Genomic DNA, 16,729 nt, shown 5'->3' with positions numbered 1-16,729 from the left:
CGTTAAAAGAGAATGCAACACATATCATGTGAGCGGTTGTTATGGGGATAATGCTAAAAGGGGCAGATGGCTTCAGGGGATATCGGAGACGGGTTATTTTTAGACTTACAGCACCTAACTTCAACCTTTTAAGGCACATCTTCCTCCTGGATCGGAGCGCTCACCAACCTCGCTGGCAGCTAGTTGCTGGGGTGAGCTGTTTGACCCCGACGACCTGGTCTCAACTTTCTGTCAGCGTTGATCCTGGACGTAAAGTCCCAGTCAGTGTGACGGTACTGGTGATGGTTTAGTCCTGGTTGTTTCATTGTGAATCCTTTAGAATCATCACACACTCACTCTTTCAGTTGAGACATTGTAATGATGCGATCAGCTGCACAGTAACCCCCCCCCCCCCACACACACACACACTTTTATTTCATCTAACTAGTGCTTTTGTCAGAAAGGCAGTCCTACACAAAGCAGATGAACTTGACGTCTATGTTTGTTCGGATCTCATCTGTCGGCTCCTCTTGCTCCCGACACAGTATTTGTGAGTGCATCCTAATGAGCTGAACTGACACCCGCTGTGACACACGACATAATCATGTAAACACCGTCAAATCGCCCGCGAGTCGGTTGTCATCTTTATCTTCACATGCCTGGTGGGTGACAGCGACGCTGCGAAGGGCGGGGAGGGTTGTTTAATCTGGGAGTCGTAGTTTGATCAGCGGCTTTCATGCTTTCAAAGTAGGTAGGTGTCCTCTCTCACACTCTATTAACCCCCCCTTGGTTGCTGTGGCGACGCCTGCTGCAGCGCTTTGCCTCTGCAGACTCCAGCAGCATCATGGCTGAAGTGTGTGTGTGTGTGTGTGTATGCTAATATTAAAGCCAAATCAGGTGATCATGTTATGTAACATGTTTGAAGAGCTGCTCATTAGCAGGTGGAGGAAAGCTACAGATCACTTCTCATCGCTCAAACTTCTCTGTTGATGCCTTGTAACGAAGTGAGGCGTTAAAATGGAGCTGAGTGGATTCTCGTGACAGTTCTGAGCAAACATTACTCCTCCATACTCCTTTGCTCTCACACACACTTTGTGGTTTACCTGTTGCTCACGCAGCGTTTGGTGGAGCAAAGTGATCATTTTCCCTGAAAGTCTTCCTCCTTCTTCATCGTGATATTTATTTGCGTTCAGTTTTGTAGCATTTTATTGATCTAGTTTCTTTAAGTGCATAAAGCGATGGGAGCTCAAATGCCCACATTTTAATTCAAGCTGTTTTCTTTAATTTCTTTTTCCCAACTTTGTTCAGCTTTCAGTTAATATGATTGTAAATTAATATTTTAGTAGCAAATTAATGGATGGATGTTTGTTTTACATATTCACCAAGAAACAACCTCCAGTGGTTAAAAATAAAGCCGATGCGGAAATGCATACAACTGCAGTTCCCCTTTCATCCACTAGGGGCTGCAAAACAGAGCCAATCCCCATAGACTCCCATGTTAAAAAGACCAACTTCACAGCAGAAATAAACATGTTTACAGTCTGGTACAAAAAACATTTTAGGTTTAATAGGTCAGGTTTACCTTCATAACAACTGTGGGGGGAGTTTTTTTTTGTTTTTTTTTTTTATTTTTGTTTTTTTCTGACTCTCCCATTTAAAAGTAATTTAGTCCCAAAATTCGGCATATTTAGGGGCGTGTCTTTTTTATTGACAGGTACCAGATATCCCTCTTCAAGTAATAAAAACGAAGAACAGCCGCGGTTTTTAGCCCGTTAACAACGTGACTTAGCTTTAGCCTGCTTACCTCCGTTAGCCGGTTAGCTCCTGTTAGCTCAAGATTAGCTCGGTTAGCTAGTCGGAGATGGTAGGAACTGCTCACCGAGCATCAATTTTAGCTCTTCACGGAGGCTCCGTCCATCTTTTTATATACAGTTCATGGTATTCAGCAATAAACACCTCACAGCTCTGCTAGTTATAGCAGCGTCCTATTTCTACTTCACCTCTGTGGGGTGAGGTGAAGGGAGCTAGTTACAGCTTCACTTGGGGGAGTCACCTCATCTCTGCCTCTTGACCTTGGCTGGGAGGCAGAAGCAGAAAAGCTTATCAGCCGTTTCTGTCAGAGTTTGCACTGATAGGCGAAGTAACAGATCAGAACAGTACAGTTACAGAAATCTGGCGCTTCAAGATCAAAATGACAAAGAAAAACATCTAATTTAGTTTTTTCTGAATGTTCTATAGGCAGAGCCAGACACACTGCTTTTGTATTCAGTTTCATGTCTCTTCTATCTATTCAATGAGTAATCACAATATTTCTGTTGTCGAAGTTTCATTCATATAATTTTAAGACCTGATAAGGACCAGTTAGTTTTTCATTGTGCCCCAATATGTAACATATTAGTCGACAGTTAGAGGACTAGCTGGTGTGAAAAAGTGGCTATCAGTGTTAGTGGCTAAAATGGGCTTGTAAAAATGCTGTTGAGCTCTGAATGATTTTCTCCACAAGCCTGAGGGACATAACCGATGCTTACTCTGCCCGAATGCAAGCTTTATGCCTTCACATGGGAACTTACCAGATGGCTGTGGAGATAAACCAGAGAGCAGGGGTACATTCAGCTCAGCACAGGAGAAAACACACAGCAGATGCTTTTAAAAAAGCTGCGTTTCATCTACATCTTCAGCTTCCTTGTGGTGAAGACTCAAAAGACGATGGTGGAGATATTGAACCACAGCCAGTCAGAAACCATAATGTCACCAATCTTGGCTGTTGTGAAGATTCCTTATTGGCTGCTTTGGGTTTATTTTATTTTTTTAATCACATTTCTATGTTTTTTTTTCCCAACAAAGCTACGTGAGCTTTAATTTTTCCATCCCTTGCCTCACCAGAGTGGGCCACTGTTTCTTCCCACTGATACTTTTCAGCATTCATGTTGGTTACCTAAGTCAGTGGATTGCCTCTGTGCTGATATAGTTTTTAGGCTTGTGGGTGTGTGTGCGACTGGGCTGCATGTGTGTGGGCGTTGATCAGCTTGTTATAGGCCCGAGCATCTTCTTCTGTTCACTTTTAAAACTAAATAATTTATTACCAGTTTAAGAGCCAGTGTAGGATATCTATAATTTGCACATCTCCTAGCAACAAGACTTTGAACAAACTAAATATATCTACTTGTTAAGGTGTCACAATCAGTTCATTGCTGCCGGCTATGAAATGCTCGTTTACGTGTATCTACATGCACAATCACCAGAGGTCATCAAGTGAAAGAATAAATTCATAAATTATCTACTAAACTTCCCAACAGCTCGATCCTATTTAAATGTATGACCTGCAACCAAAATAGCTTTACAAGTGTATAAAGATTGGAGAACATCGATCATGAAATGCATTTAGTCATGTAGACACGCTCAAGATGGCTGGCTGAAGCTCAAACTGAAGCATTAGTATGAAGAAAAGAGGTGCACTTGAATGTGGCATTGCTGTTCAGCATTTATTGTAAATATGGCAACTTATGAAAGCAAAAGCTTTAAAATATGCTGAAGCAAACATACTGTATTATGAGCTGTTGGTGTATATAAAGTTCTGCAGTCATTTTATCCAACTCATGTAACAAAGTGAGAATGCACACTCATACCCCGATAGGCACATCGGGGGGCAACTCAGGGTTCAGTGTCTTGCCCAAGGACACTTCGGCACATAGACAGGGGAACCCTGGAATCGATCTCACAATTTTCCAGCTGAAAGATAACTGCTCTTCCTCCTGACCTACGGCCGCACATTGCAGACTCAATAAAACCTGCTGTCATTTTAACATTGGTAATTATCAGGGCTGTGACGATTTGCTTTTCTCCCGATTCAATTTGATTCTGATTTTTTGTAGATTTAAAAACAAAATAAATGTATGAAACTTTTTTTTTCGCCCCGTCATTTTTTCTTGATTTCAATGAGGAAAAAACAACACAGTAGCCAGACCATCATTCTGCTGCTATAATGCCCAAGAAGACAAGTAAAAAGATCAATAAAAACAATGATAATGACAAAAAAAAAAATGCTGATGGATGAGTTTTATTTATTTGAGAAAAAAAAGAACATTGTGAAGCAAAAAAGTCACGATTTTTGATTTTTCAATTCAATTTTCCCGCCCCTAGTAACTATAGATCTAGATTAAATACTAATGTACTACACATGTAAGTGTTACTCCTTTGGGCTTATCAAAATTTGCCATCAGCATTAGCACTGGATCAGACCCAGTTCTGTCTATTAACACACTGGCAAACACTTCCCAGAGTACGCCAAACGACCTTTTGATGTCCATAAACACGCTAAATGTGCAGGTTGCTTCAGCAAACTGATTCATCACAAACAGTCTATTAATCTATCCACATAGATAAGCTCCTCATTGTGTGCTTTGGGTGTCAGTGATAAGTGGAGTGTGTTTTTCATACAGCCGAAGAACTGAATGTCACCCTCCTGTGGCTTCAGGCCCCCTGTGACGACACAGCCTCAGCTCCCCACCCCCACTTCACCTCACCCATCCTGTTGAATGGCCTCCTCATCGCCCAGACCCCCCACCCCTCACTGTAAGCAACAGATCGACACGCCAGTGGCACCAAACACAGCTCGGCTCTTTCATCAAGCTGTCACACAGGCTCTGACTCACAGTGTTTATCACAGCCGCCGGCATGACAATCCAAAGCGTATGACGAGCGGATTTGCTCGTCTGTGGTGGAGTTTGCTCTTGACATTCTCAAAAGGGTCCTTACTTGGGCGATCTTTTTGTGTAATCCCTGAATTTCTTATGTTTGTGACTGGTTTTGGCTTACAGATGCTTACTTAGTTCATATGCTCTAACCCTCAACACCTCCGCCAAATAAAGACCACATCCGGAGTCACTGACCAAATGTTAGTGATTCTGGGCTTAACTCCCTCAGTGTTTCCTGGTAGGAAGAGGATGGGGGTCTTATATCTGCTTAAGAGGAGGTGTTTGGTGGGATTTGATCTGTAATGTCATTCAGTTCTTTAAGACAAGACACTTTAATATGTGGAGCTCCAGCAATAAAATGTATTTTAGGCCAAAACTTCCCCCATGAGGAACTGTGTGTTGGGTCGCGTATGTTCTCTGCAGGTTTTGATAAGTAGAAATGCTAATTGCTAATCGACTCCTTTTCTTGTGCTTTCAGACGTGTTGGTGAACGGGAAACCATGTGACTGTGACGTCATAGCTGATTGCAAAGTGGGCGACGCTGTAACCCTGAAGGTCAAACTGACCAATCTGAGTAAGAACTCGGTGGGGCCATTGGCTCTGACCGTGGTGGCCTATCAGGACTACCAGAACGGGGTCCAGAACTATGACCTGGACGATGCGGTCACTTTCATCGGATCCAACACCTTCTATATCGACACGGTAAGTTATACATATATTCCCAGCAAATAAACTAAAATCCATTTAACCCCTTAACAAGCAAGGGCCCACCGCTGGCCCGTTGCAAAGATGATGACACTGTCTCGTGCAAAGACAAGTTGGGGGTTTTTGTGTTTTAAGCTCCCAGAAGAGAGGTTTCTCACAGCCCTTGTGGATAATAAACAGATACTGTTAATAAATATTACTATTTCATTAGAAAAACACGTATACCATATTTCATTGCTGCTGATGGATTACCAGACAGCAGTACAGAAATATGAACCATCTAACAAGATTACATAAAAGCGTCCCGGGCGCGGAACCCCCATGGGTAAGGGGTTGATCAAGTTATGTAACAATTAATCACAGTTTTATTTGTTCAATCAAAAAGTTTTAAAAACTGATCTTCATGACTGGTAAAGGCAAGGTCATGCTTCAACATTGTTAAAATGTTTAAGGAGTTACGTCACATCCAACCTAAAAAGGAAATAGTTCAGATCAGATATAAAGTAGTCTATTTTTAAAACCATGGATTATGTAAGAAACCATATACTCTGTAGTCATTTAGCCAATTTGTAGTACAGATGTAGTTGGTGTGCTGAATGGGAACACCTGACCAGTTCAGATGGTATACTACGCCATTGCTGGTGGTTTAGTGAGGTCTGAGCTGGAGGAGCTATAGTTGTGTAGTATTTTATGCCTTACAGGGTAACTTTTTCTTCCCTGCACCATTACAGTAATGAAACATAGCTTGGAAACAACACAATGCAGACAATTTATCTCGATCATAAAATATATTTTTAAAACAACTAAAAGGCTAAATGCATGTGATGATAGTTACATTAACCTTGGTTTTGTATTGGTCGGTGCTGACTCATTCTAGTTTTTCAGGTCTTTAGTGATTGTAGATCCTCCTACACTCTTGGAGAGAGGGCTGAGGTCAGAGTTAAACGGTTGCTGTCTACAAGTGTGCTGCCAGATGTTAGTAAAGCCTCCTTTCAGTCCTGAAGCAGCACCATTGAGAGCCTTGGAAAGCATATTGTGTCTGGCCTTCTTCCAGTTCTCACTAACACTTCAATCAGCTCTTGAGTCTGACTGAAAGACTTCTGTTCTGATACAGGATGTGATTTCATCTGGAACTTTGATTCCCTTTGGACCATTTCATGCCTGTGTGGACCAGATGGCATACACTTGACTCGAAAAGTAACAGCCCTTACGTTGTGAATTTCATCCAATGTATAGCTTTTAAATCTTTCTCTTGTAAAACAAAGCCTGGCTCGTCCAGCATTTCATCCGGCTTTAATAGCTGTGGTGCTCTGAGCTGGTGTCAGCAATAACCAGCGCAGGCTGACTCTGCCACAGCTGACATGTCTAATTATTCTACAAGCACTTCGGATTTCACACTCCTCAACATCAGATCCCTACATAATACAACCACTATTATTATTGGTATCATAACATCCCAGAAGCATGACTGATTTTCAAACTGAGACTTAGTTTCACAAAACTATTAGCAAAGAACTGATGGAAGCATCTCCAGCTACCAATGTATTTTCACACTTTATTAGTTGGAATGAGAAAGGTGTTGGTGTGTCTGCTGCTTTTATGACATGGGGAGTATGTAGACCTGTGAATAAAACTAGAATGACCCTTTCTGGTGGCCACAACCTATACTGCTTTTAAAACAGTTTTATTTGCGAATTCGCTGAGCTTTATTTTAAAACTTGTGGTTAAAATTACATGAACAAAACTAGCTCACATAGTTGGATCTGCTCATAATTCTTAACCTGGTTTTTCCAAAGAAAAATTCAATCTGACGATCGATGTTGAATTTCTTCTTTTTTTAGAGTTGCTTTGACAACCAAACCAAACCTAATCACTGTTTAGAAGGAGCTCATGTCTGTTTTAATGCATATCATAACTCTAATTTTCATTTTAATGCTTTTTGTCATGCTATTTTTTTTGTCTTCATTTCCTTTGTGTGACCTTTTAGTCAACTAATTTAATCTCTCAATGGCACAGGTATAGATGACATTTGCATTTTCATAATACCAAAGTAAATTCTGGCAAATCTGAGTAGCACTGAAAGAGTCAAGACACTAAAAATAACTCCCTGCCAATCAAAAAGCAAGTGACATGAGAGTAAATAGCTGACTTATTATGTTACTCATAATTACTTTGATATACATGAACATACTAAATTTAGAGGTTGAAAAACTAATACTTGGCTCTAAATGATTCCTGAAATCTTTTGAAACCAACACCTTGTTGGGTCAGCCCGGCAGAAAAATGCAGTGAATTTGATATTGATTGACTTCAAATATTTAAAAAACAGAAATCACCAAACTTAGTAACACAGTTGTGTTTTCTATTGCTAGTATAGGAGGTTGCTCCTCACCCAATTTTTTTTCTTTAAGTCAAAATACTAAAGCTCTTTTTAATTTCTTTATTCTTCATTTATAGTGTTTTATACTTTGTATATTTTTTTATTACCTTTACTTGCAGTTTATTTGATTGCTATTTTATTAGTAGGATTTATTGTTTAATCATTTTAAGTTTCACTATTCCACTTTTAACAACTTGTTAAATTTTTAACTTGTGATAATTGTATCTGTACTTTCTGTATGTGAAGCACTTTGGACAGCAGGAACTGCTTTTAAATGTGCTTTATAAATAATTTGAACTGAACTGAATTCTTCAGGTAGCTACACCTGAGCTTTGCAACAAGCTCTTGACTCAATACCATCTGAGTTCTTTGAAAGAGTTCTTATCTGGTTGTCTAAAAAACATACGGGAACAGTTGAAGCCGCTACTTCCTGATGTGTTTCCTGTCTTCTCCAACATGTAGTCATAACACTTGTTTATAAGAGCGGCTCTCATTGTTTTGCCCTTGAGAAATATGGACTTATCTGAAGTTTTATAACAAAACTTTCTTGAAAAGGTTGTAAATCAAATACATGTTTCATCTGGAACAGAACAGTTAATATGATGTGTACCACTCTGGTTTTAGACCACAGACTTTACTGGAGTTGTTAAAAACCTTGAAATTAGTTCAGACAATCATAAAGTTTCTATCCTGGTACTTCTTAATCTCCAGTCTAGTACTTCAAAAAAGGAACTCAAAGACAAATGTAGTGGGGGTGAAAAGACTGTTGCTCCAATGTCCAGAGGCTGATGATTATTTAACCATCGCAGTCTTACCAACCAATCAAAATGTAGGAATATGTGTCATCAGTCCCTGGTCAATAGAACTATACCAGCACAGAATAAAATAATTACATTAATTAATTAATTGCATTACAAAACTGGAATAACTGAAGCTTAAAATGACGAAACAGGACAATGGCTTCAGAAAATGAATATAAACAACACATAAAACGCGAACCTCCAGGAGCCGTTTAGTCTGACTTGACTGATGTCTTGTATGATGGTACAGGTTGCTGTCTGCAGAACCAGACACTTTTAAACTCAACACCAAAAACATGTAGTCATCTAGACACACAATCGCACACACACACACACAAAACACTTCTACAGGGCCTTGTACTGTCATAGCTGAAATTTTCAAATTCAAAAGATTTGGAGTCTTTTTATGTAACAAAGTCTCTGTTCTGAATGTTGAACAAGCTGCAGGCGAGTTTAAGAAAAGAAAAAAATAAAAAGACTGCTGGTGCCAGAACAAAGAGTTTAGAGTTTAATAACCATATGAAAGAATGAATAAATCCATCATATTCAGAAATGAACAAACCAGCTTGATTCTGAGGATTGTTCTCAGCTTTTCATGCATACCAGCAGGATTACTTCTGCTGGCCTCCCACTGGCCGACGTATACTCAGTTCATTAAGAAGTTACCGCAGGGCTCTTGCTAACAGCATTTTTTCTTTTTTTTTTTTTTTTTTTTTTTTTACTGTCTCTTTTCTGTCCCCAGGTTAAAGCCAAAGAAAGTTCTGTGTGTGAGGGTGCTCTGCTTTTCCTCTACACTGGGGACTTTTACCTCAATATCAAGTTTCAGGATGACAATACCCGACGAGAGCTTCCTTTAGCCTGGTTTACTCTGCCCAGTGTCCACATCAGAGCCCTGGATACCCCGCTGCAGGCTGGCGCCTAGGCCTACATGGTCCTCAACGTCATCGGTCTGAATGAAGGACAACGTTCTGTAAATACAAAGACCTTATGAGTTGAATTACATGTTAACATAACTGTGCTAAAGTTGATTGTTTATAATGCTAATACGCAACTTTTTTGGAGATTAAACTCAAACACTCCAGCTGTCCAGACAATTTGTTTATGCATTGTCAGACAAAGTTGTTCTAAAAACTTATTCTGAAGTTTAAAGTTTAAGTTTAAATGACACAAAACAATAATGAAAATTCTGCTTGTAAGATGAACAAATGTCAGTGTTAATTCGAGCTAGCTTATTCATAGCTGCAGCTAGCTAGAGTTAGCTTACACTTTCAAGTTCTGTTAAAGTTTCTGTTCTGGTTTTACTTATTATTGAACAGTTGAGTTGGGTAGTTAACTTGTTAACCATTTGCTAAATAATACCTAGCTAGATTACCTGGACAACTAGCAGCAGCATGTTAGCTGCTACCTAAAGCAACTACTTCTAATTGTGCTCACTTTCACCAACGTTCCACATAACCAAGCCTCCTGTAGGAATCCATAGAAATAAATTTTGTTTTGGACAGTCATAATCAGGTGTTCAAACCAGTTGCACAATGTTTCTTATCCTTAGCTGTTATGTGTTTTTTCTTTTTTTTTTTTTTTTTTTTTTACAGAAATCTTGAGTTTACAGTCCTAATATGCCTACAATGAATATTACAGTTTGATCTCTTTTCTACACCTTCTACCAACACTGAATTATTAATTCATTTCACTGTCTTGTATCTGCTGGTGGTAACATTTGTAAATAAATGGGGAAAGGGCACAACATTTGATTTTTTTTTATAATTGCTTGTTTGGGCATCTTAGATCAGTGATCATTTTCTCACATTCAAAAAAAAGATGACCTCTTGGTACCACAGTGTTTGAAAATCAATAGAGTGTGATATGACTCAGCAAAAAACAGTGCAGGCTAATAATTTTCATCATTGAATTACTTCTGGGAGTGATGATTGTACACCTGAGCGTCCCATGATGCACTGCAGGTTGTTGTTTCAGTTGGAAATATTGACTGACTCTGATCCCAATGTCTGTCCAGTGTACTTCTGTATCTGCATTACAGTCTTGTTTACAAAAAACCTGGGGATTTTTAATATAAAAAAATACATGAATGGAAAAGAATTTCATGATATATCATTTTATTTCAGTAAACGTAAATAAAAAAAATAAAAAAATAAATATATATATATATATATATATATATATATATATATATATATATATATATATATATATATATATATATATATATATATATATATATAAAAATATATAATACTATTTTCAGTTGGATATATGGCTTATTTAATCTTTTTCTGTTCAGAATCCTGCACTGAAATGAATCCAGTTAACCCATGGCCCTTCTGATAACTGGGAAAGCTTCTATTTTTATCTCATCCGCGTTGGAACAGTTTTCCAGTAACAAATGAGCTTCAATAAGCTATAAAGGTGCCACTTTTCCTGTCGTAGCTAAAAGGAAGTTTATTAACACGAAGAAGCACTTTGGATGATGGGTAGTTCATAGACCGTGAGACCAGCTTGTATTCCTCCAGGTTTCCCAACGATAGCGTCCACCAATGAAAAATGACACCACTACTGTGTTGATATAGAGGATGTGACATATGTAATGGAGTAGTTCTGTTTTAATTTAAAACCTTGTGTTCTCCAAAAACAATATGAGAAAATGAAGAAATCAATTCACAATTATTATTTTGATATATGTTCTGTCTCTCTACGGTGCAGTCACCAAATAGTCTGAAAATCACACACTAAATTCTGAATTGGTTTAGCTTTGGGTGTAGACCAAGTCCTCCAAGAGACACAGCAAAATGAGGGCTGTGATTGAATTTTAAAGCTGTGAATACACCCCGAGTGGCCGCTCTTCTTCTTCATACAAGCAGTTTGCATATCTCAAATGTTGCAAACAGCAACAGGCAAAATGTACCACCATTATAGACTGTATATAAAAAGATGGACAGAGCCTCCGTGACGCCACCCGTAGGTTTCTGAAGAGCTGAATTGAAGCTCGGTGGGCAGTTCCTACCATCACCATCTTGGCAGGGGCATGCATGTTGTCTTGCCCGGAAAATACAAATATGGGCAAAGAGTTGAAGCTGAGAGGGGCACTGTGAGCATCATGGTGAATGATTGACATCAAGTGAACTCCTAGCTACCTGTAGCTAAGAGCTAACCGAGCTAACCTTGATATAACAGGAGCTAACCAGCTAACAGAGGTAAGCGGGCTAAAGCTAAGTCACGTTGTTAACTGGCTAAAAACCGCGGTTGTTCTATGTTCTTCTTACTTGAAGCGGGAGATCAGGTACCTGTCAATCAAAAGGACACGCCCTTAAATATGCCGAATTGCGAGATTAAATTACTTTTAAACGGGCGAGTTAGAAATAAATTCACTCCCCCCCACAGTTGTCATGAAGGTAAACCTGACCTATTAAACCAAAAATGGATTTTTGAACCAAGCTGTAAACATATTTATTTCTGCTGTAAAGTTGGTCTTTTTAACATGGGAGTCTATGGGGATTTGCTCTGTTTTGGAGCCCCTAGTGGATGAAGGGGGAACTGCAGCTCTATACACTTCCGCATAGGCTTCACTTTTACCTGCAGGAGGCTCCGTCTATCTTTCATTTACGGTCTATGATCGCCACCCAGCTGAAACCCAACACACAGGACCTGACAAAGCAGCAACAGTAGGAGTGTCCAACATCATTGATAACTTGTCTCCAGGAAACTTGATTGGTTAGGATATTGGAGGTAATTTTAACATTTTTACTGCAGTACTTGACAGATAAGGCATGAAGGATGAAGAGTCTGGAGATTCTGGTCAAACTGACAGAAATATTGCTGTTAACTATACTCTACAAAAGAAAAACAACAACCCTAGGTTCATCTCATTGTAAAAACGAGGTGACAGCCTGGTAAAAAAAAAAATCATTTGCTGGTAGAACTTCAAAGTGATCCAAAAAATTTCAGGTTCTGCTTAATCAGTCACTCAAAGCCGCACTAATTGGTTGTAGAACCATGCAACAGTGACAAAAGTTGAACATTATTTAACTTTCTTTTGCAGCGTTCCAAGCCCCCATGTACATGTTTGTGTGAACAAGGATGAAATCTCACATGGACAAATGTTGTCTGTCGCTTGGCTGTAGGAGAGCAGCGATTTTAACCTCATCGTGTAAGTTCCATAGGAAATTAATGGAGTAGAGGCGAAGGTCGGCTCATGTGTGTCACGCACCTTAATAGTGTACAACACATTCCATTTTCTAATGCTGTTTTTAATTTTGGGGTCTACCATGAACACCTCTCATTCATAGGAAGTGAAGACCTGAGATAGTCCAGTCCCAGTTTCCAGCCTTGGGCCAGCACCTCTAATTTTTCCTTTACAGATCAGGGGGTAGTGATCACATAAACGTTCAGGCATATAATCAGACAACTGGACAGCCCTCATCTTGTAGCTAAACTACTCTTTGATCTTTACAGAAAAAGGAAAACCAGCACAATAACATTGAAACTTGATGGCAGAAAAAGGAAATAAAACATTATGGAACCAAGATCATTTTGTATTCTGATCTCACAGAGTAACATAGTTGGGAAATGTCACATTTATTTTCAGTTTATCAGTTATTTATGCATTAAGAAGCCTGAGCTACCTGTTGGTTGTGTTAACATAAAGCTTTGCTCAGAACTTCTATGTTGAGATGTAGAGTTGTTCCATGTAGGCTCTTGGATGTTATCCACTGCTGACCCCAAACTTAAATAGTTTACATCCCTTTAATGTTAAAGGTTAAACCAAAAAATTATTATAAATAAAAATGGATTATTACCAAAAACGTTGACAGAGTCCAGCCTTAACCTTGTTAAATACTCTCCGAGAAGCGAGAAGTTTTTTCTTGTTCTTGGCCCTGAAAAGAAAATGATGTCATTTTGTTCTCGCGGACGTGTTTGAAGACAAGTCTCGACACTTTCTCGATATTTCTTGTGGGGCTCTGAGAAGTATTGTGTGATTGGTTGAACATCAGAGGTGGGCGTGGTTAACACAGAAAAGCATGAAGCGGAAAGTTGTCGCTTCTGCGTTTTTACTGTTGCAGGTAAAACAGATTGTTTTGATAAAACAGCTGATCGACGTGGTGAGAAAGTATGAACATTTCTACAACATGTAGCACTAAAACACACAAATGAAGCCGCGTGCACAAATATTTCTCATTATATATTAAACAAGTGGGTTTCTTGCACATAAAGCAGACATCGCTGTCTGCAGTGATCCCTCCCCGCTGCAGACGAAGCTTCTCCTGGAGGATGAATGAACCACATGAAAAAGCTAAATATTTTTCTGGTTCTTGTGGACTCGAGGCCAAAAACCCAGTTCTTGCTTCTTGTGGAGGTTGGAACAAACTTTGGAGGAAAAGTGAAGAGGTTGAGCCAGGGGCGACTCTGGGATCAGAGGTTTTGGGGTGCCGAACACCCAGAGAGCTGCCCAGCCTAGCTAGATCATTTTTTTAAGGTTTGGTACATTTGAACACAATTTCATTCCCTCATTTTTGAAAGAAAAAAAAAACACTTTTGAGAAGTCTGTGATTAAACCATCAAACGTTATAAAAGTTATTTAAATGCTGAGTCACAGCAAGAGGAATGGATTGGAATCATAAAAGAAACACATCATAACCCTCATATCGGATATTAGCTAAGTGTTTGTGTGCTTCTGGAAAGCATCTAATATGGGGAGAACACATGAATTTAATAACATATATGTAAATTTATATTATAAATGGAATGTTATGAACATTATGAAAGGTGCTGTTTTGTGTGCTACTATTCTGTTTTCTTACGTGCTTCTCCCTGACATGGTACAGCTTCTTCTTGCCCCTTTTTCATCTCTCCCTCTTTAGACTGACAATCATACACAAATATTTATATTCAACTACTTGACGAAATGACATGAATATGAAAAAAAAAAAAAGTATTATGTATACGTGTAAAGTCCTCTCTCTACTCTTTGTATCGTCAATCAAATAACCAAACAATGTGTTTTATATCTAACAGGACATAAAACATTCATACACTGACCCACCTTCATGGATGAGGCTCTTTAAATAAAGCAAAAAAACAAACAAACTATTATATCCATGATAAGGCTGTCTGTCTACACACACACACACACACACACACACAACAGGAGCTTTAATGTTAATGGGCATCCAGTTAGTAGCCAGTTAGTCAGTAGCACCTTGGCTTTAATATTAAAGCATGCACATGACATGACAGCAACTTCTCCTAGCAACATAAGACTAAAATAAGCTTTAAATTGAATCCCAGCGCCTGTAAATTGTAAGAATTTCAATTTGTTTCACGTTTTTACTGTAAGGTTCATAAAAGAAAGTGTTAAAAGTCTGAGTTAGCACTAGATTCATGATTCAAAGCGAAGTCATGTTCTTTTCCATGCTAGTAGCGGCTAACTTTTAGCTGGTATTTGCAACTTTTTGCACCATACAACTAGTTAAAAGTTCTTCAATCCTTTGAGGGAGCCATTTATTACAGCTTCAATGTTCCTGTATGCTAAAAGCATATAAAACATTTGGCGTCTTTTCATTCAAAGAAATCTTTAGATTTCCACAGTAAGTCCCAGTCTTTGTTTCTAATCTATCATCACAATTTCTTATTCTTTATTTGAATTTCGGGAGCTTTTTTTTTTTTTTTTTTTTTTTTTTTTTTAAACAAATCCCGAAGTGTCTGAAACAGATGCTAAAAGGCAATTCTTTTTCTCTGCTTATGACCTTAAGCTGACATTTTATGGTATATGTTTACTAGGCATGGAAAATGATATTTTTGTGGTCATAAAGAACATCCCATATGTGGCAGTCTTGAATCCAGACATTTCAAAACTCTGAACACAGATTTCATTTCCATTTTTTCCCAGTTAAATGGACTCTGTCATCCTCCTGTTTACAGGTCAGTCTTCTGCATCTTCTCCAAATAAAGGACAGAAAGTAAATCTTCACAACTATAATTTCTTTATGCCTGATCGTGTTGTCTAAAGAAAGCTGAGGAGTTTGAGATAGCTTCACAGAAGATCATGTTATGGGTTACTGGAACACAGTAGAAAGTGTTGCTGGTTTTCTCCTTCCAAAAGAAATCCAGAGCACAGCTGCAGGTAAACATCTCAGGACACCATCAGCCAGTGTTGATGGTGGACACCTATGTGAAAAAGTCAGAACAGTCGAGTCAGAGCCTCTAAATTAATCTCAGAGGCATCTCCAGAGAGAAAAGATATGGTAGGAAGAATAGACTGTAAAACCTCCTTCATCGTCACGGAAACTAGCAGGACCTTCATGATTAAATGCAAACAACGGCAGAGTCATGAGAGAACACATTAATGGAGTTTTTTTTAGACCTGGAATAAAACTTTTGATCACAAAACAGCAAAAAAATTATTTGTGATGATGTAATTCTTTGTTTTGATGCTTTGTTTTGAGTTCAATTCAACTTTATTTGTATGGCGCCACTTCACAACAATGCTGTCACAGGGCACTTTGCAAACACATCATTTCAAGCCAATTCATACATATCCTATAATAGAAACCAACTGATTGCATCGAGTCATGACTTTGATCCAATCCTCCATCCTGAGCTGCACGCGGCGACAGTGGGAAGGAAAAAACTCCCCTTTAACAGGGAGAAAACCTCCGGCAGAACCCGGCTCATGGAGGGCAGCCATCTGCCTCGACTGGTTGGGGTGGAGACGACAGGAAAGACAGAACAACATGTACAACTGCACTGAAGACCTGAGGAAAAAAGGAGAAATAACTTAGAGACGGCAATATTGGCATATATTTATACATTAATATATTACAGAAATGGAGCGAGGTTCTTTTTGCAGAGTTTTGTCCCACACTTATGAAACAAACATGTTAGCAACCAGCTCCTTGGTTTGTTCTGACACTTTGTTTGAAGAGGACAAATTACAGGCGGCTCTATAGTGGACAGTCTAGTCTCGTGATTTTGTGACTTTTCCAGATTATTGCTTGAGGTTTGAACTGTGGCTCATGTAGGTACTGGTGCTTGCTAGAGTCTTCCAGCCGAGTTTCTCCACATCATTTTGTTATGCATCATGTTAGGATTGGTGGTTTCTGTCATGTGCAAAGATCTTCTGTACAACACGGATCCCACGCTGCCAAAGATGTAAATTA

General features: G+C 39.0%; 1 protein-coding gene across 1 annotated transcript in view; it reads left to right on the top strand.

The window, feature by feature from the left end:
* The window catches only part of trappc9 (trafficking protein particle complex subunit 9), a 292,239-nt gene extending 282,123 nt beyond the window's left edge, over positions 1-10,116 (top strand). Inside the window, exons 21-22 of the mRNA XM_079258776.1 lie at positions 5,152-5,375; positions 9,301-10,116. Coding sequence (XP_079114902.1) covers positions 5,152-5,375; positions 9,301-9,480 — 404 coding nt within the window. The 3' untranslated portion in view covers positions 9,481-10,116. The remainder of the gene's footprint in view (positions 1-5,151; positions 5,376-9,300) is intronic.
* The last annotated feature ends 6,613 nt before the right edge of the window (positions 10,117-16,729 follow it).

This window comes from Telmatherina bonti (genome assembly GCF_933228915.1).
Source record: "Telmatherina bonti genome assembly, chromosome: 19".
Classification (NCBI taxonomy): domain Eukaryota; kingdom Metazoa; phylum Chordata; class Actinopteri; order Atheriniformes; family Telmatherinidae; genus Telmatherina; species Telmatherina bonti.
The sequence above is the reverse complement of the archived record's forward strand: the minus strand, read 5'-3'. Positions and strand labels throughout refer to the sequence as shown.